At 38.7% G+C, this 19,421-nt stretch overlaps 1 protein-coding gene across 1 annotated transcript in view; it reads left to right on the top strand.

Annotated features, from left to right (window-relative positions):
• Positions 1-19,421, top strand: part of CTTNBP2 (cortactin binding protein 2) — a 154,264-nt gene that overhangs the window by 44,850 nt on the left and 89,993 nt on the right. Inside the window, exon 3 of the mRNA XM_004269849.3 lies at positions 13,856-14,080. Coding sequence (XP_004269897.1) covers positions 13,856-14,080 — 225 coding nt within the window. The remainder of the gene's footprint in view (positions 1-13,855; positions 14,081-19,421) is intronic.

Raw genomic sequence — 19,421 nt, forward strand, 5'->3', positions numbered from 1 at the left:
CTTATTAGTTATCTGTTTTATATATAGTAGCGTGTATATGTCAATCCCAATCTCCCAGTTTATCTCTCTCCTCCCCTTCACCTTGGTAACTATAAGTTTGTTTTCTACATCTGTGACTCTATTTCTATTTTGTAAATAGGTTCGTTTGTACCATTTTTTTAGATTCCACATGTAAGCGATATCATGTGATATTTGTCTTTCTCTGTCTGACTTATTTCACTCACTATGACAATCTTTAGGTCCATCCATGTCGCTGCAAATGGCATTATTTCGTTCTTTTTTATGGCTGAGTAGTATTCCATTGTACATATGTACCACATCTTGTTTATCCATTCCTCCGTTGATGGACATTTAGGTTGCTTCTCTGTCTTGGCTATTGTAAATAGTGCTGCAATGAACATTAGGGTATATGTGTCTTTTCTTATGCCCAGGAGTGGGATTGCTGGATAATATGATAGCTCTATTTTTAGTTTTTTAAGGAACCTCCATAGTGGCTGTATTGGTTTACATTCCCACCAACAGTGTAGGAGGGTTCCCTTTTCTCCACACCCTCTCCAGCATTTATTGTTGTAGAGTTTTTGATGATGGCCATTCTGACCTCTGTGAGGTGATACCTCACTGTAGTTTTGATTTGCATCAGAAGCATATTTTCTTATGGATGTTCTAAGTAGTCTGTTTACCAGAAGCTACTCTTTCGCTAGTTTACTATAATGCAACAAACTTTGATAGGTTTTTTGATGGTTATATATTTTGTTGGAAAAATTCTACCAATTTATTCAGTATCTAGAAGTTTTAGAAAACAATGTGATTTAGAGCTTCAGCAAATGAGTGGCTAGTGTACATTTGTTATTTTAAGGCTACAGATAGAATATTTACATGTTGACATCTAAATTTACGCTGAGAGCTGAAAAACACATCCATTAATAAGGCAAAGCTTATAAAGTTAATGGCACAACGGTATCTCCTTTCTGTAAATGTGCTGTTTGAGAACATATCATTGGACTTACGTTAGAACTGATTTCATGTATCAAAGAGTGGTATTGAAATAGGATTCTGTTGTATTTTGTTCTAGGTCTTTGTATTTTGCTTTGTAATCCTTTAAAAAAATCTCTCAAAGGACTTTGTATCTTCTCTATCCCTGGACTGTCATATTCATGTGCGTTTCTGTAAGTGTCGGATGATGAGTTCATTTCCATCCACAGGCATGTTGATTCTATTTTACTGCACATGTAGCATCTCATGAGCGCACCTTCAGTGCTTGGCCTTCCACTACACTGAGGGGTGTCTAGAATAATGGACCATTAGGAGCACAGGGCTTTTCCCTTAAGGAGTATGATGCAACCGAAGAGGCAGGATAGTTCTAAGTGTGTGAATGCACACATGAACACAATCACCCAGCATGCTAGAAGCTTGATAAACTTCTCCTGGGAGCTCTAAATAACATGGTGACTTTGGCACTGGCCTCTGACTCCCAACTTCTCATTTCTCTGATGAGATAGGCTAAAGGATATAAAAATAAGCAAAAACTCACAAGCTAGAAAGAATGCCATCATTAGTAAAATGATAGCTATTGTTTATTACACTTGCACTATTGTCCAGGCACCCAGCTAAGTGCCTTACGTGCATTAATTCATTAATCCTTCAAAACAACAGTGACAGCTCTCTGGGTTAAGTACTCTGTTAACTTCATGTAAGTGGAGAAGACCCAGGGGAGTAAAGTAACCAGCCCGAGTGTACCTACCTTGGAAGTGGCAGAGTCACTATTCAAATCCTTTCTGTCTGATCTCGGAGCCCACTCTCTCAATTGTTGTACTTCCCATGTCCTGAAAAATAAAGGAGTATCTTCTAGGTAGAATGTTTGTGTGACCACGCAGAGGGATGAATGAGGACCGACCGACTCACTTCCTGGGTCCCTGTGATGCTCTCTCAGGAGGTGGACCTGTAACGTTCAAAGAGCCAGCCAACTCCTACCTCCTAGGATTTGGAGAGGCGAGGACAGGCTAAGGGGTAGGTAGGGAGTTGTCACTTGAAATCCCTCTCTGTGACTGTGAAGGAGAAGCATCAGAAAGAAAGGTTGCTGCAAGAACCAGAGAGCTGTCTGGGCAGTGGGGCCACTACCTAACATTCTGTCAGGACAGAGGATGCCACAGACAAGTGCTCATGCCTAGTGGACAGGTTCGGCCAAAGAGACTTCTTGTCCTTAACACACAGGCTGGGGGCCACCTAACAGGAGCCCATATCTCTCATGGGGGCTGTGGCTCTGACTTCCTGTCACTCTCAGCTGAAAGCAGCCTTGCGATGTAAATTTGCACCAGTCTGCTCACTGCTCCCAATATTAGAGGAGCATTTTAATGGCAACTGGCTGGAGAGTCAAGATATTCAGGGAGCTTCTACCTTACCTGCTTATGGATAAACACCAGATCTGGGTTGACTCCTACTGACCCAAAGATGGAGTAAACAGAAAAAAAGAAAAGAAAGAGAAAAACCCATAGAGCCTATGAAAGATTTTGCAGCATAGAACAAGGAAGATAACACTTAAAATGCAAAGGAACAACCTACATCTGACAAAAATTATTATGAGAAACGAGTAAATTTTAGAAAGTAATTTTTAGATAGCATCTGCTTTGTGTCTTAAAATTCAAGGAAACATAGGCTCTGAAGTGAGACGGAATGGTGGGTGAACCAGATTGTGATGGAGAGCTGACTAGCTGCACAGCTGAGGGGAAGAAAGCAGAGAATGGGGCGTGGATCTTGGAGGCAGATTGCTGGAGTGAGTCCTGGCTGCACCCCTTGTAGCCACACAACCGTGGACAAGCCCCTTGCCCTCTCAGTGCTGCAGTGCTCTTACCTGTAACGTGAGGACAGCGGTACCTACCTAATGTGGTCATTACGAGACTTCAGAATGCGCTAGGAGAATTAAAGTATCTATTAGAAGTAAGGGTGAAAAAAATCAGCACTATAAAAACATTGAACCCATGACAAATTTAAGGTTTCCTAGAACCCAGAGGAAGGGATTAAAGTGACAGATTAGAAATGAAGATACATGTGTGTAGAACATAGAGAATGGAGATCCACTGGGAGAAAAATCGGTGCTCCTCAGAGACTAGGACGAGTGAAATGGTTGCTGTAACCAAGGTGTAGCAGAGTCTTTAGATGAAAAAGCTACATGCCAGGAAAATACCAGCCAACACCAGGAATAATCTTAAATGTTATTTATTAATTTTAAGGTTAGAAAATTGATGTAATCAGGCAGAAAAGCAGGAGGCTTACCTGAAAGGGAGCAAAATCCACCTGGCCGTGGACTTGCTCCTGTGCACTGTTGGATACGGAAGGAGTCTTAGGATACCCCCTAAGAATGTTTTTACCCAGACAAAGTAAATGTAAGAAGGAAATAGAAGTCATCTTCAGATGAGCAAAGATAGAAAATATTCCCATCCGAAAGCTGCTTGAAAAGTAAATGAACTAAAGATTTACCTAGTTGGGAATAAGCATAAAGATATTAAGTGTGGAAATAATGGTAGGAAAGTGTACAGAGAAGCAGGAAATCGGTTATTCTTACCTTTGGCCGAGGCATCAAAGTGCTTACGAGAATCTTTATGGACTTACTGATTGTGTTGGGCCAGAGCTGTGTTTGAAGAGTTCCATAGATGATTCTGATGAGCAGCTAGGATTGAGAACTACTGCTTCAGCAGTTTCAGTCAAGATAAAGTATGTACTGTACAGAGATAATTAGGGAAGTGGGGATATTAACAAAGATTTGTAAAAAGTATCCCTTTATTCTCAAATTTATGGTAATTGATTTGAAAATAGAAAACTATAATATATAAAAGCAAATTTTAATAAAAGATTATTTTCCAATGGCAAGAGTTAATTTTATGAAAAAGTTTTCTTGCCTCAAATGTGTTTTTAATTTATACATAATTTCAATCAGAGGTATCATTGCTTTAATTTTTAGAAGTTGTAAGCCTAAATTTCATCTAGAAGAATAAGCTGGTAGTATAGCAAAGAAATTCTTAGAAACTGATATTGTGAAGGAGGCTTCTCCTTTTGGTGGATAGCATTTAATAATACAAATGAAAACATTTGTACTGGAGAATTATGAATAGGAAGATAAATGAAACAGAATAAAAGATATAAAAAAGACCCAGTATTATAGAAGTAAGGCAATTCATAATAATAAAAGGATACTACTTCACAAAGATATTATAAATGTGTATGCAACTAATAACAGATTTCAGAATATCTGAAGCAAAAATTGATAGAATTGAAGGGAGAAATAGGCAATTTCATAATCATAGTAGATTTTAATATCTCTCAGTAGTTGATAGATCAATTAGTAGTTGATAGGGAAAAAGAACATAGATAATATGAACAACACTATCAACCACTTTAATTAATTGACATTTGCATTCAGTGACCTCAATAGAATTAAATGAGAAATCAGTAACAATAAGCTATTTGGGAAAATTCCAAATACCTGGAATTTTTTGGGGAAAAAAAAAACTTCAGTGTGACAAAGACAGAATCACAAATTTAGAAAATGAATTGAATGGCAGCAAAATACATCAAAATATTTGAAATACAGCTAAAACAATGTTGAGAGGGAAATTGAGAGACTTAAATGCTTGTATTAAAAAGAAGAAAGATCTAAAAATCAGTGACTTAAGATTCTACAGTAAGAAACTACAAGGAGAACGAAGTGAACGCTAAGTAGAAGGAGATTTTTGTTGTTGTTGTTAAAGATCAGCAATTAAGAAAATGCAAAATAGACAATACAGAAAATTAATGAAGCCAAAAGCTGGCTATTGAAAAAAATCAACAGAATTGACATATTCCTGGCTAAAATGAGCAAGAACAAAAGAACACAAATCACCAATATTAGGAATTAAAAAAAAGGATTATCACTATAGATCCTATAGATAGTAAAGTGATATTAAGTGAATACTGTGAACAACTCCAACACCCCAGGGGAAGTGGTCACATTTCTTGAAAGATACAACTTACAAAATTGATACAAGAAGAAATAAAAAATCCAAATAGCTCTGTATCTATTTTAAAAATTCATTATTAAAAACCTTCCCCTAAAGAAAACTTCAGACCCAAATGATTTCACTGGTAAATCCTATCAAACATTCAAAAAATAAATAATACTAATATACACAAAACTTTTCAGAAAATACAGGAGGGGGCATCATGGCCCAACTCATTTTTTGAGGTTGGTGGTATCCTAATCTCCAAACTGACAAAGATATTTTTAAAATACAGAAGAAAAACATGGACCAATCTCCCTCATAACTATAGATGCAAAAACACTACTGCTGGTGGGAATAAAATTGGTGAACACCTGACGAGGAATTTGGTAATGTATTTCAAAAGTCTTCATTATGGTGAGGTATGTTCCCTCAATGCCCACTTTCTGGAGAGTTTTTTTGTTTTTTAATCGCAAATGGATGTTGGATTTTGTCAAAAGCTTTTTCTGCATCTATTGAGATGATCATATGGTTTTTATTCAATCTGTTAATGAGGTGTATCACACTGATTGATTTGTGGATACTGAAAAACCCTTTCATACCAAAATGTTTTTATTTTGTAACCCAGTAATACTACTTCAGTGAATTTTATAAATATTCCCACAGGTTTACCTCCAGGTATGTTAGAACAATTAAAAGCGAAATAAGTGATAAACAATGAGCTTTTTTAGTGTGTAAGTGTTCATTTATGGAATACTATTAAAATATTGATATAGATCATTGAAGTGGGAACTGTTTAGCAAACTAAATGAGAAAGTTTGCTTAAAACATATTCCCTTAAGTCCTTGATAGCTATTTTTAGTACGTGCTTGGAAAAAATAGAGTTTCCAGTTGTAGAGTACCAGGCAAACTTAATAGTAACTACTTTCTGATGATTGAATCATGGATTTTTTTTTTCTTTTTCCCTTTTATCATATTTTCCCAAGTTCAGCAAACATGTATTATTTTAAATAAAAAATAGTTCAAATATGCTTATAGATGTGGATAAACACACTTATTTAGTTTTTTATTAATGTTGAGTAATAGTGCCTCTTTTATGAAATTTAAAATTATTGATTTTTGATATGAAAAGTTTGTTTCTAGTCAAGGGTCATTGAGAATGACTAATCCCAGTAATAGAAGCTATTACTTCTATCAGCCTTAAATAAGTAATTGGTACATGTGGTGTATTGTACTGGTAGTACAGAGACGTAAAAGGCATGGTTTTAACTGTCTAGTAGAGGTAAAGATATAGCTAATTGTAGCAATTAACTGCCCAGGGCAGAGTTGGCAGGTCGTTCATCTGTGCTCCAGTTCTGACTGATGGGTGGCGACTGCGTGGAGAGATGTATTAAGACAAATTGGGAGGCCATTCCTGGATTCGGCGTAAAGTGTGCTGATAGTTTAATAAATGTCTACTCTGAGCAAGGGAGCAGAACAGCGAGGCATTGTGTACGATTCTTGACCTAGTTAGGCAATAAAGGTAATCTTATTTTTACAGATGAGTGTGGGCCACTGAGATGAGCACTGCTGGGTGTGTGCAAGGTGGTAAATTGCAGGCAAGGTCAACGGTAAAGGATTAGGAGATTAGTTCTGGCTTCTGTGAAATCAAGCCATTTCATAGATTCTGTTAGAATGGTCTACATTTCTGTGAGAAAATTGGTGGTTTATTGAAGTATGACTTCCAGATTTTAGCCTCAGTAACCAGATAAATCTAAGTCAGTCTTGATATATGATTCACGATATTCATTATGTAAATGTATTCCTAGCATGACAGTTTCTGCACATCCAGATTATTTTGTCCATGAGCAGGTAGGATGTTATGGCCGCAAGGTTGGGGCATAAGAGTGGGAGGGGAGAGAGCAGGGAAAACTTGCCTCTTCTCTGTCATACTCCTCCTGCATTGCAGGAAAGCTCACGCGATGCCATGACATGCCTTCATTTCTGTGTCCCGTGTATGTCTTGCCACATATAAGCAATGTCTGAAATGTGTTCACTCAGCTGAACTATTTAGACTTTTTGACATTTTATTCTTATTCCAGGAAGTTATATCTTGTTCCTGGCTAGTGAATTTCTAAGCCTTTGTAATCATTGAAGGGCAGTGACTGTCCTTCTCCAAAAGACTGTGTAACTTTCACATAGCTGTTCCCACCCTCTGGGCGCTACTTAACGTGTGTGTGTGTGTGTGTGTGTGTGTGCGCGCGCGCGCGCGTGTGTGTGTGTATGTTATATGTAAACCCACTCCCAGAATATTTCACCCCTCTTAGAGTGAGATTTATTTGCAACTAGGATGTTTTCCCCTTACTTCTTAGAAGAGCTCTTAATTTTAGTTTCAAAAACATTTTGGGTCTACTGGAACTTCTTACCACTAAGACAGAGATTTAGAACTAGATAGATGAATTTTTGTGTTGGCTTCTTGGAAGAATATGTATTTTCCATCCCTCTTGATTTAGAAGCCAACAGCCTTCCTGATTTTTGAGACCCCTGCTCCCCATTTCTACCATTTCAGCCGGTGTTTGAAACACAGCCAGAGGCAGATTTCACTCCAGTCCAGTGCAGCCTATTGTATCTTTGGAACAGCTTTGACCCTTAAACATTCCTTATTATAATGGTGATAATTCTGTTCCTTGGGAATCAGGTAAATAGTTAAATACCTCTTTAAACATGCAATGACTTCAGATATTGAAAGAATGCTATCGTGCTGCTCTAAGTCTTTTAAGCATTCCTATTTTCTTTTTATACTCAGTTCTGTTTTCAGGTCCTTTTTCTATTGATCATTCTTTAAATATTTCACCCAGAAGTGAGCCCAGCAGTCCAGGGATTGTCTAGTTCTGACAGTTATTTTCTATTAATGAATGAAGCCTGATGTGGAGTCCTGATTTGAGGTGTGGTGGAGGAACAGTGTTCATTTCATGGTTCAGTCCTTGAATGTAGTATTGCTTGCAGCCCCTAAGTGATTTTCATACTTGCCTCTGTGTTTCTACTCAAGAACTGACTCATATTTATTCCTGTGAAAGTCCATCTTGTCAGATTGGGTTCATCATTTCGACCATCCCTCCCTTGCAGTTTTGTATCATTGGCATCCACGACAGTGGCCACTGTGTTGAGTAGGCTGGAGCTGAGGACAGAATTCCTCTGCAGTCTTCTTGCAGTTAGATCTCTATTAACGCTAGTGGGTTTTGGGTTTGGTTTTTTAATTTTTAGGTAGTCAGTGCTTTTTGATAATATGCTTTTGGGGAAGAGCATATTTAGAAACTATTTTTCTTATTGAACTGTATTTTGCACTTGCATAAAATCTCTGAAGAATCTTGGGGGAAAAACGATTAAGTTTGATTACATTATGTTAGTATATGGTCAGTAACAATGAAAGTACGTATAGAGCATATGGAAAGCTGTTAACTACTTAGAATATTGTCATATTTTTGTCTTTCAAACTTTATTTCTTTGTATCGGTTTGAATAGTGTTGTAAACAATACTTATTTTTGAAGCCTTTTCTAGTGTTCCATAATACTCTAGTCATAATTAAAAAATACTTCAGTGAGTAGGCTTTGGAGAAAGACTGCCTAGGTTGAATACCAGCTCCTGTTGAAATGACCTTGGGAGAGTAAGCTAATCTTTTCTGCGCCTCAGTCTGCTTGTCTATAAAATGTGAATTTAAAAAGTGGCTATCTTCTGGACTTAGTTTTAGGAGAAAGTGAGTATGAAAACCTAGCAATACAAAATATGCTCTCGGGCTTCCCTGGTGGCGCAGTGGTTGAGAGTCCGCCTGCCGATGCAGGGGACACAGGTTCGTGCCCCGGTCCGGGAAGATCCCACATGCCGCGGAGCAGCTGGGCCCGTGAGCCATGGCTGCTGAGCCTGTGCGTCCGGAGCCTGTGCTCCGCGACGAGAGAGGCCACAACAGTGAGAGGCCCGCGTAACGCAAAAAAAAAAAAGAAAAAAAATGCTCTCAGTAAAAGTTATCTTTTATAAGTATTGATATTTTTTAATGTTACAAAATCATTCCAGCTTTTCATAAGACAGAATAATTTTAGCTACAAGTTTGTCAATATGTTTTAAAATTAATCGGTGATATGTTTTAATTGTGACTTACAATCCAAGTTGTAGGGTTTTTTTCCTAAGAGGATTACATGCTATAGAAAAAGTTGAATAGCTAAAGTACTTTTCTTTTTATTATTACTGGTCGGGTCCAACCTACTTCAGTTGATCTTACAAAACAATGAAAGCCAAAAGTAGGAACTCTGTATTGGTCAAATCCTCCATTAATAATGGCCATGTTTTTATTTCTTGCTTGTGATTTTTTCAAGATTCTATATTCTAATGAAATTATATTTTTACTTATCAGTGTAGCCGGTTTTAAGAATTTGAGTCTGTTTTCATAATTATAGTCAGCCTGTGTCTTCAAATGACTCATTACCCTGAAATGCATTTCATTCTCAAGTAATTCTGATGCATAAAGCAAGAAGTTATCTGCACGTTCAGCTCTTCCTTTTTTTTAAGGATCGGCCTCTTCAAGCGCAGTATGATACACATTTGAAGTCCTTTTTTATTACACAGTCTCCTTAAATATTAACACTTGTATATATTGTTGATCTGCCCTTTTTAAAAGTAATGTGGTACATTCAAAATTAAGCACTCTGTTACAAAGAAAGATATGCTAAGAAAGGTATACTTCTTACAAGAATGTTATAAGAAATAAACATTAATAGTTGAAAAATGAGAACCCCTGCTTCTAACTTTAAGACAAGGATATAAAAAATGCATGTTGAATATATGCAACATGTATAAATAAATTCCTATATGGCTATAGAGTAGAATTATTACCTGGCATCTCTTAAAGCAGGGGTCGCCAACCCCCCAGGCTGCACAGCAGGAGGTGAGCGAGGGTGAGCGAGTGAAGCTTCATCTGCCACTCCCCATTGCTCCCATTACTGCCCGAACCATCCATTTCCCCTGCCACCCCCCAGTCCGTGGAAAAATTGTCTCCACAAAACCAGACCCTGGTGCCAGAAAGGTTGGGGACTACTGTCTTAAAGCAATAAACATGGGATCAGGGGTCAGTTTAATGGAATGTATAAAATCTTTCACATTCATTTTACCTGAGGTTTCCAGGCTTTTAGGAACTTTAAAAGAAAATAAAATCGTATTTGTTGTGTATACTCTAGGGGTCCTAGAGACAAATGAGGCTGCTTCATTGATCTCATTTTGAAAATGAAAGATACTGGGGACAAAGTTGCATAGCTTGTTAGCCCTACTTCTTCCCTTAAAAGAAGCTAATGTATGTGTCTTGAACTTCGTCATAAAGGTTAAGCGTCAGTCTATATTGGCAAAGCAAATGAGTTGGCAGTTTTATGTTTATGATCCTGTAGACATATAATTATACAACATTTTCAGCAGAAAAAAAAATTGCCCACACTTGACAATGCCACAGTTAAAGCTAGTAATTTTAAAATAAAGCCAAAATACAACGAAAAATACATGCAAAACTTTCACAGTAGTAAAAAGAAAAAGTATTAAAAATTTTCAGGGGACTTCCCTGGTGGCACAGTGGTTAAGAATCTGCCTGCCAATGCAGGGGACACAGGTTCAAGCCCTGGTCCGGGAGGATTCCACATGCCGCAGAGCAACCGAGCCCGTGCGCCACAGCTACTGAGCCTGCGCTCTACAGCCCACGAGCCACAAGTACTGAGCGCAAGTGCCACAACTACAGAGCCCACACACCTAGAGCCCATGCTCCGCAACAAGAGAAGCCACTGCAATGAGAAGCCTGCACACCACAGCAAAGAGTAATCCCCGCTCTCCGCAACTAGAGAAGGCCCACATGCAGCAATGAAGACCCAATGCAGCCAAAAATAAATAATTAAAAAATTTTTTCAGGACATAAAATCTGTTTAAACTGGAAATAGCCTATGATATATGTGTTTATCTCTTATATAAAAGTTAATTTTAACCCATTTATCAAAAGTTCACTCTGATTTAAGAATAACGTGTGTGGTTAAGAAATGGCTTGAGTTAGTGTTACAGATATTGTACCTCATAAAATACGTTGGATGTGTAAGTAGACATCAGGTAATTTTAACTGGTTGTTAAAATGTAAGTTTCAGCAGGGGACCTATAGTGATATTAGTTACTAAAATGAGGACCAAGATGCAAAATTTTCAGAAGACAGTTTGAAATCCAGCTTTGACTTTTAAATTCCTTACCCACTTTAAGGGTATAAAAATACCTAATTTTTGGAGATTAAAGAGAGAAAGGTTTTTATGAAAGAGCATTTCTCTGGAGAGAATGCTGGGCATCCCCCCATTTAGTTGCTTTTCCCTTCACCTCGAGGAAAGTGCTTCAGCCAGACTATTTAATGACTTACTAGGTTTCTCCTTATGAGGTCTTGGTGCTCTGAGTGGAGGTGGGGCTGCAAAAAGCAGGCATTCTGTGGAAATGACAAAAAGATGGTTGCAGTGGTCATCTTGCACTCCCAGATTTTCTTTAAATGAAGATTCAGGAGTGTTTCCCATAGACTAGGTTGGGCCATAGGCATCAAAGAGTAGGAATGAGATTGATTCAGACCCAGTTCAGTAGAGAAGTCTGGAGAACATGGAACCTCAGCTGACAAAAAACTGGATTCTAGATGCTACAGAAGATATGTATGCAAGGCTTCATGGGTGTGCAGGCTGTGTCACAAAGGGCCATGCACTTAGAAGGACCCTAGACTTGGTTAAAGGATATGCTGTTACCATCTTGAAATTCTTAATAACTTTTAGCAAAGAGCCCATGTTTTCATTTTGTACTGGGCTCTGCAGGTTATGTAGTCTGTCCTAAATTTATGATTTACATTGGGGAAACTGTAGATGAAGGGTCCCCAGCAGTGAGAAGGTGTGTGTGGCTTTCTCAAGCTACCAAGCACTTCATGGGAAAAGAGTAGGCTTTAAGTATTTGCCACACCCAGGTGGTAAGGCTAGTTTCTCGACTGAACCAGTCAGGAAGAATGCTCCTGTTCTTCACCTCCATCTTCATCATCATCCTCTACCTCTTGTCCCTTCCAACCCAGAGAGGACTAAAACAGCTAAGAAAGAGGGGGAGAAGATTGGATAAAAGAGAGGTTTTCTTTTCTTTTCTTTTCTTTTTTGCGGTACGCGGGCCTCTCACGGTTGTGGCCTCTCCCGCTGCGGAGCACAGGCACCCGACGCGCAGGCTCAACGGCCATGGCTCACGGGCCCAGCCACTCTGCGGCATGTGGGATCTTCCCGGACCGGGGCACGAACCCGTGTCCCCTGCATCGGCAGGCGGACTCTCAACCACTGCGCCACCAGGGAAGCCCAAGAGGGGTTTTCTTAAACGCTTCCTTCCCAAGTGGTGCAGATCTTAGCTGGGGAAGGGAAGCCATCATACCACTGAAGTTGGATATTCTAATAACCAAATTGAGAGTTTTATATTTTAAAGTGACTATAGGAATTGTATTAGATAAAAGTAATTAGAAAAACCATGGGGGCTATCCCAAGTTTTCATCCAGAGGTGGGGGATGAACTACTGCATTGAATAAAAATTAACAGAAAAGTGAAGGACAGAATGAAATTGCTTTTGTAATTGCATCTCTGAAGTGAAACTTATTCAGCTTATCGATTACATAATTGAATTTGAAGAATCTAGAAATACGAAATGCTTTTTGATTCATAAACCACTTTGACTTTTAAGTGTAAAATGATCCTCTGAAAGCTAGCTTAAATTTATGGCGAAATTGGACTTTTCTTAAATTGTATTTCCTAATCTAATTTGGTAATAGGAGAAGAAACATTAGATTTTCCCAGTTTTGCACTTGTGTTTATCTAGTTTTTGGCTTGCTGATAGTGGTCTTAAAATGGAAAAGTTGAGTTAGTCAACGCAGTTGCCTTTAAATTAAGGAAATGTATGTAATATTTCTTCAGAAAGCATGTTTAACATTTTGGACAGTTAAGCTTGATTTACTGTAATTTAGTTTTTCCACTGGCAGTGACATAGAATAATTTTTTCTGGTAGCTATTCCAAATGACCTGAGTTAGGAAACTGTTGCTTGTTTTCAATACATTTCTACTGCTATTTTCCATATTATGCAAAGGCCATTCACTGTAGGCTAATTATAGAAAATTGCATTTAGTGCCGAGTGGATGTGAAATTTACTTCAACGCTGATGGACTGACATTTAAAGTAAAATGAGGCTATGTTCTTTCCTGGGACTCTGTGAACTATATTTTAATGTCCTTCAATGATGAGAAGACATTTACATCTTCCTAATTTTCTGGAGGTTTTTTTTTGTAGTTGGTTACACTTCACAAAATGTGAATATTGTGATTTTTGACATAAAAAATTCATGAAATATTTTCTTCCTCAAATATTTATAAAATTCTTTCTGTCTGTATAAAACTTGGAGATTTATAGTTTGTGATTTAACGTGACGAGGATTATGTGTAATGTAAGTTCGATAAACATATTATTTTGTTTTTGAATTTTTGCTAAAAGTTATTTTGTTGTTGGTATTTTTTATTTTACTCTAAATGAGAACAGACTGTACCTAAAATTCAGATCCTTGAAGGAGTAGGCGTCATGGGAAAAACTGTATTTGCAGCTTTTGTAATTTAAAAGACAATATTCCAAAGGAAGAAAATTTGAAAGTAGACTGAGTGGCATGGCAGGCTGGTCAGGCTTTGGGGTCACAGTCCCCTTACCTCTCACTCACCACCTGACATCCCATGTAAGCTATTACTCATGACAGTTGTGAATACCATTTGGAGCAGTAATCATAGAACCTTCGTATAAATAGCCTTCTGTATATTTTCATTTCTTTCTTGAATACATTCCTCTGATTTTGTTCTAGGCTCGCAGGAAGGAGGTATTTATCCAGGAACGGTATGGGAGATTTAATTTAAATGACCCATTCCTGGCACTGCAGAGAGACTATGAAGCAGGTGCTGGCGATAAAGAGAAGAAGCCAGTTTGTACCAACCCCCTCTCCATCCTCGAAGCAGTCATGGCCCACTGCAGAAAAATGCAAGAAAGGATGTCCACACAACTGGCTGCTGCAGAGAGCAGACAAAAGAAGGTATTGAGACTTTCAAACAATTCTTTTTCCCATAACACAGTGTAGAATGAAGAGACCATCTCTGAGGTTGTTGTTTTGTTCTTAAATATTTTCAAGAAGAGTTGGGATAGGGACTTAGAAATTCAAACTACTGACAAATTCTGGTGGCCCTTCTCAAATGTAACTCAAAATAAATATAACACTAAATCATAAAAGAAGTATGACAAATTATGTTTCCCATAATATTTACTGTGATGCTTTCATTAAAATAATGGATTTTTTTTTGGAGGGGATGGATTTCCCTTTTCTAGTGCCCTAAGACATGCTTAACTGTTAGATGAGTGATCCAGTAATGCAACCAGGACTGATCATATGGTGGCATCCCCAACTTAGTTTATCCAACTTTTGTCTCCAGTATTTCTTTGCAACTAGAAATTATTTTTTTTTGAAAATGAAAATAATACGAGAATAGAATGAAAGTTTGCATAGTATACGCAGTCTCACAACATGTCATCTTGAAGTTCTGGTTCATCTCAGACTCACCTCTGGGGTCTGATGGTGTGTCTGCTGCAGACCTCCAGGCTCCTATTCACATGTGTTTCATTTAAACCAGCCTCCTCCCCCCTCCTCACCTCCCGCACCACACACATACATATTATTGCACATGAACACGTGCTTCAAAGATTCCTAAGTGATAAAAGCTTACTGCGATCAGCCATAAGTAAATAGAAGTTTAAATTTTGTCCTTCCGATATGCTGCTGAGACTACTGATTCCCTTTATTAGAAAAGAGAGGAAATCAGAGAAGGTAATGATGTCTAATTACTAGAATTAAAAGTAACATGTTCTTCCAACCATTATTAAAGCATAAATTAAAATGTTTCTTCTGTTTGTCCTTTTCAGAGAACTTATTATAGCTCACATTTAACACCTGGTTAACAATTAACCTGAATGCACTATACTGTATAAATGTCTATGATACTGTCATTGAATGTGTAGGTTTTCTCCCTGTAATTGTATCCTTGCATTAATGTATATATGCCAGCATTCTGGTATAGGTGTTGAATAAAAGCAAACCTTCTGCTCAGTATGCCACAGGGTAGAAAACTAAAGCACTGGGTAAAATAGTAAAGAATAGAAGGCCTTCCCTGCCTGGGAGACCGAATCACACAATTTTACACTGGACTCCGCACACCCTCTACAAAGCCCTGCAGACAACCACTGAGGTCTCTGGAGCTTTTCAAAAATCCCCACAAACCGCATAAGCAAGAGCCAGTGTGTTTCCGCTGATGTCACTAAAACTCATTTGTATGTCTTGGATGAGACACGTTTCAATTATGTTCTTAATGTGTCAAATGAGCTATTTCATGATAAAGTACATCTGCTCGGTTTTATGCTGTGTTATCAAAAATCAAGAAAATATTTTTTTATTGTAGTTTTCGTTCAATACATAAAATGCATGCTTTCCTAAATTTTACTTGTTTTGCATTGTATCTATCATTCCTCTTATAGGAGAGAAAAAAAGAAATTCATTTCGAGTTGAATCAAAGATTTTATTATCTAGTTGATTTTTTTTAAATCAGCTTACATCCTGTTTATTTCTGAATGACTGGGTCATTTCCAACCTGGCTGGAAGTGAAAGGAAATTGTTTCTGTCCTAGGGGTCCTGAGAGGCTAGTATGAAATGAGCCAGTGATCTGTCTCCCGCCTATAATGGGGATACAGGGGTCCTTTATGGCCAAATTCACTGGCTGTGCAGTCTCAGTGAAGGGTCTGTCTGAGAGGCAGTGCTACCCTTTGTCCCTAAAGGATATTCTATTACGGTAGACTGTAGCATGTGAGAAGAGTTACAGTTTGTACTCTTATCCCAAGTCTTTATTTAAAGAAAGTATTAGAGCAGCTAATAAGGCCAGTAACAACAAAGTCATTTTAGCAACAAAATTACCTGTCACCTTTACTCTTGAAATTAAATATATTAACCAAACATCTTCAGTTCTCTTGCATGTAGAGTAAATTGGAGCTTTAGAAATCTAAAAGCATTAAGACACAAAAATCCATTATTTTAAATGAGTCCAGGTCTTTAAATCACTGCCACAGCAAAAGTCAGGGAAAGCAAAGTTCCCATTATCTACAATCAAGTATTTATTATCTGACACTGGGCATAGCTCTGTGGTGATTCTAAGACATTTGGCCTGAACACTGCTCTGGTTGCCCTCTCAAGGCGGGAGAAGAGACTTCGTGCTCATTGATGCGTTGGTTCCTGCTGAGACTACTAATAGGAGGGTTAACTGTTTGGTAATTTGTGTGCCAGGAAAATTTGGGCAAGAGTCAATTTGGCAAATGGCCTGAGCCTCAAGCCACTTTGAATAAGCTAATGAGTAATCATCATGGGGAACTTTGCCTCCGGTAATACACTCCCCCGTTTAGAACCAGTAACCTAGGGTGCTTGTTATTTGGGTTTTTATTATTTATCTTATGCACAATCTGTTAATACAGCTTCTTTTCTAATTTATTTTCGGTCATTTTATTCATACATAGTATAATTTCTAGCCCTGAGATAGGAAAGATCTTTTAATTTGATCAGAGCCTTTAAAAGAAAGAAGCCAAAATAACAACTAGGAAATTCAGAAGGGGACAGTTTTTTTCACCAGAGGAAAAACTAAATGTAGTTCTGTGTATTAGACAGAGCTCCTTCTAGGCGGCCGCTCAGTATGATGTGGTCAGTTGCATGCTGGTAGCTGTGTCAGGCAGAATTTGTAGTTGCGAGCAAGTGAATCCAGTATTCTTGAGTTAAGCAGAAACAGCATTTATTTGTTCGCTTACAGCATGGTAGAGCATGGCTGGGAGAACTAGGGGACAAGCTTGTACCAGCCAGCATCACTGACAAATGCTCACCGTAGATCTAGTCTGCCGTGGCTGATCCGTCTGCTGAGAGCTAGATACTGAAGTTTGTTGATGCCAGACAGCACCACTGCCATTCACTGCTCTGGGTCTTGAGTGGTGCCTCCTCTTGCCCTGCTTCTTTGCATTACTCATTTCCTAGTTGAAGCCTAAGAGCAGGTGCATTTGATTGGCCACCCTTAGGCCCCATGCCCTGTCCTTAGCTACAAGACTGGGAAAGCAACTATTGGCCATATTTAACTACTATAGGAGAGAACCAGAGGTGGAGAATTCTCCTGACATAGGAAGGAGTTTCAGGTGCTAGACGACCAAAGAAATGACAAATGGACGAGAAAAGAGCAATCAAAATATGTGTTTTGTTTATTTCATATGCCTTTTTCTTCCCATTATAAATAATTGTAATTTGTTTTGCCGTTTGTATTCACTGTTTTCTACTTCATTATATAATGGTTATAACATACAAATATAATTTAATTTTAAATTGTTTTCATGATTTTCATTCAAGGATAACATGGTAGAGAAACAGCTAAAATAACATTTTTAGGAAGAATGTTTAGGATGCTTTGTACATGAATGATTGTTTTTAGCTCCTTCCTGAGGCTTTTTTTTTTTTTTTTTTTTTTTTTTGCGGTAAGCGGGTCTCTCACTGTTGTGGCCTCTCCCGTTGCGGAGCACAGGCTCCGGACGCGCAGGCTCAGCGGCCATGGCTCACGGGCCCAGCCTCTCCGCGGCATGTGGGATCCTCCCGGGCCAGGGCACGAACCCGTGTCCCCTGCATCGGCAGGCGGACTCTCAACCACTGCGCCACCAGGGAAGCCCCTGAGTCTTTTTTGTATGACTCATTATTACGTTTCAAGATGCATTTGGACTCCCCAGGAGCACTGCAGAGTGGGCATTAAGGGGAGCTGGAGACTGAGGTCTGCAGCTCTGAGCAGGGATTTAGAGGAGAGAACAACTTGCCTCATCCATGTCTTCCCTTCTCTCTTTTGAAACTAGATCAAGAGGAAGGGGCACTTCGTCCCAATTTACCCTTCCCCTTTCCCATGTCCTCAAGTCCATTCTCTATGTCTGCGTCTTTATTCTTGTCCTGCCGCTAGGTTCATGAGAACCATTATTTTAGAGGGGTGGGATAGGGAGGGTGGGAGGGAGATGCAAGAGGGAGGGGATATGGAGATATAGGACTCACTTTGTTATACAGCAGAAACTAACACACTATTGTAAAGCAATTATACTCCAATAAAGATGTTTAAAAAAAAAAAAAAGAGGAAGGGGCAGATGAGAACTACAGAGCCCAACTGCTGACTGGTAGCTCCAGCCCCTATAAAGAAGAAAATCTCAGTATATTTCATCGTTATGTATTTGTTTACCGGGATTGGGCAGGTGCCAGTGAGGGTGACCGTGTGGCAAAGAGGACAAGGATGCAGTGAGTGTTAAAACACGTGAGGGAGTAATAAAGAATATAATAAAATGTCATAAGAATATTTTGTGGTTGTGACAGACACGTAGTCTGCTTTCTTATTTTACAAATGACCATAATTGCTTGCCTCTCTCTTTTACACTTTGATTTAGAACTGATCGCCTTTACATTGCTGCTCTGTTCCACCTATAGAGCTTTTCCTTTCATTCTGGAAAGACAGTTGTTTGGTGCTCCCTTCATTCAGAGCTCCCAGTCTGGGTGCTGTTCTTGGAGCAACCACCCACTTCCTCACTACCAGTGAAGTCGTGTTAGTTCTTCTAAGCTCTTCCACATAATCCGCTGCTTTTTGCAGAAGGCTTTGGTAATACTGCTCCATGCAAAATTCCCCTTCAGCCATTACTTGGAAGTGGTTGTGAGTAGGTATAAATTGGACAATAGTAGAACAGAGTCAGCTGGAACTCGGTAGTCTTTATGCACAAGAGGCTGTGGTTCCTTTATATTCTCCGCAGTGTGCAGTTTAGTTGGGGGTGTCTGTTCCTACCCCTACCCATCAGATCCACAGTCCGTGGATCACTGCTCAAAATTGTCCCAGATTTGGCCAGTGAGAGCCCTTTCAAGCTACTCCTTTTGATATATTCCCATCATCCTTTGAGCACTTCCTTATTTTGTTACAGCAAGGTATTTTTTTTCTTGCAGGCTCATCGTACACTTTTCTTTTCCCAACCCCTGCAGTTAGCTCTTACTCCCAGAAGCTGTTACTTCCATTCCTTTTTAATGGAAAATGGTGTTTAGAAATGAAACTAAAGCTAGGAAATTATAATTATCATATTTATACATATATTTCATATACACACAAATCTATATTTTATTTATTTATAGTTCTGTCTGTGTGAAACCATGAGTTCATACTTATATTGACACCTCTGATTCTAATCCAAAACCATAGGGAGTACACTCTTATCCTTTCTCTATTTAAAACTAACTTCTCCAACAGTGAGAAAGCTGGAACCCATTATACTTAAATATATTACTCATGTACTCCAGC

Source organism: Orcinus orca, chromosome 9 (assembly GCF_937001465.1).
Source record: "Orcinus orca chromosome 9, mOrcOrc1.1, whole genome shotgun sequence".
Classification (NCBI taxonomy): Eukaryota; Metazoa; Chordata; class Mammalia; order Artiodactyla; family Delphinidae; genus Orcinus; species Orcinus orca.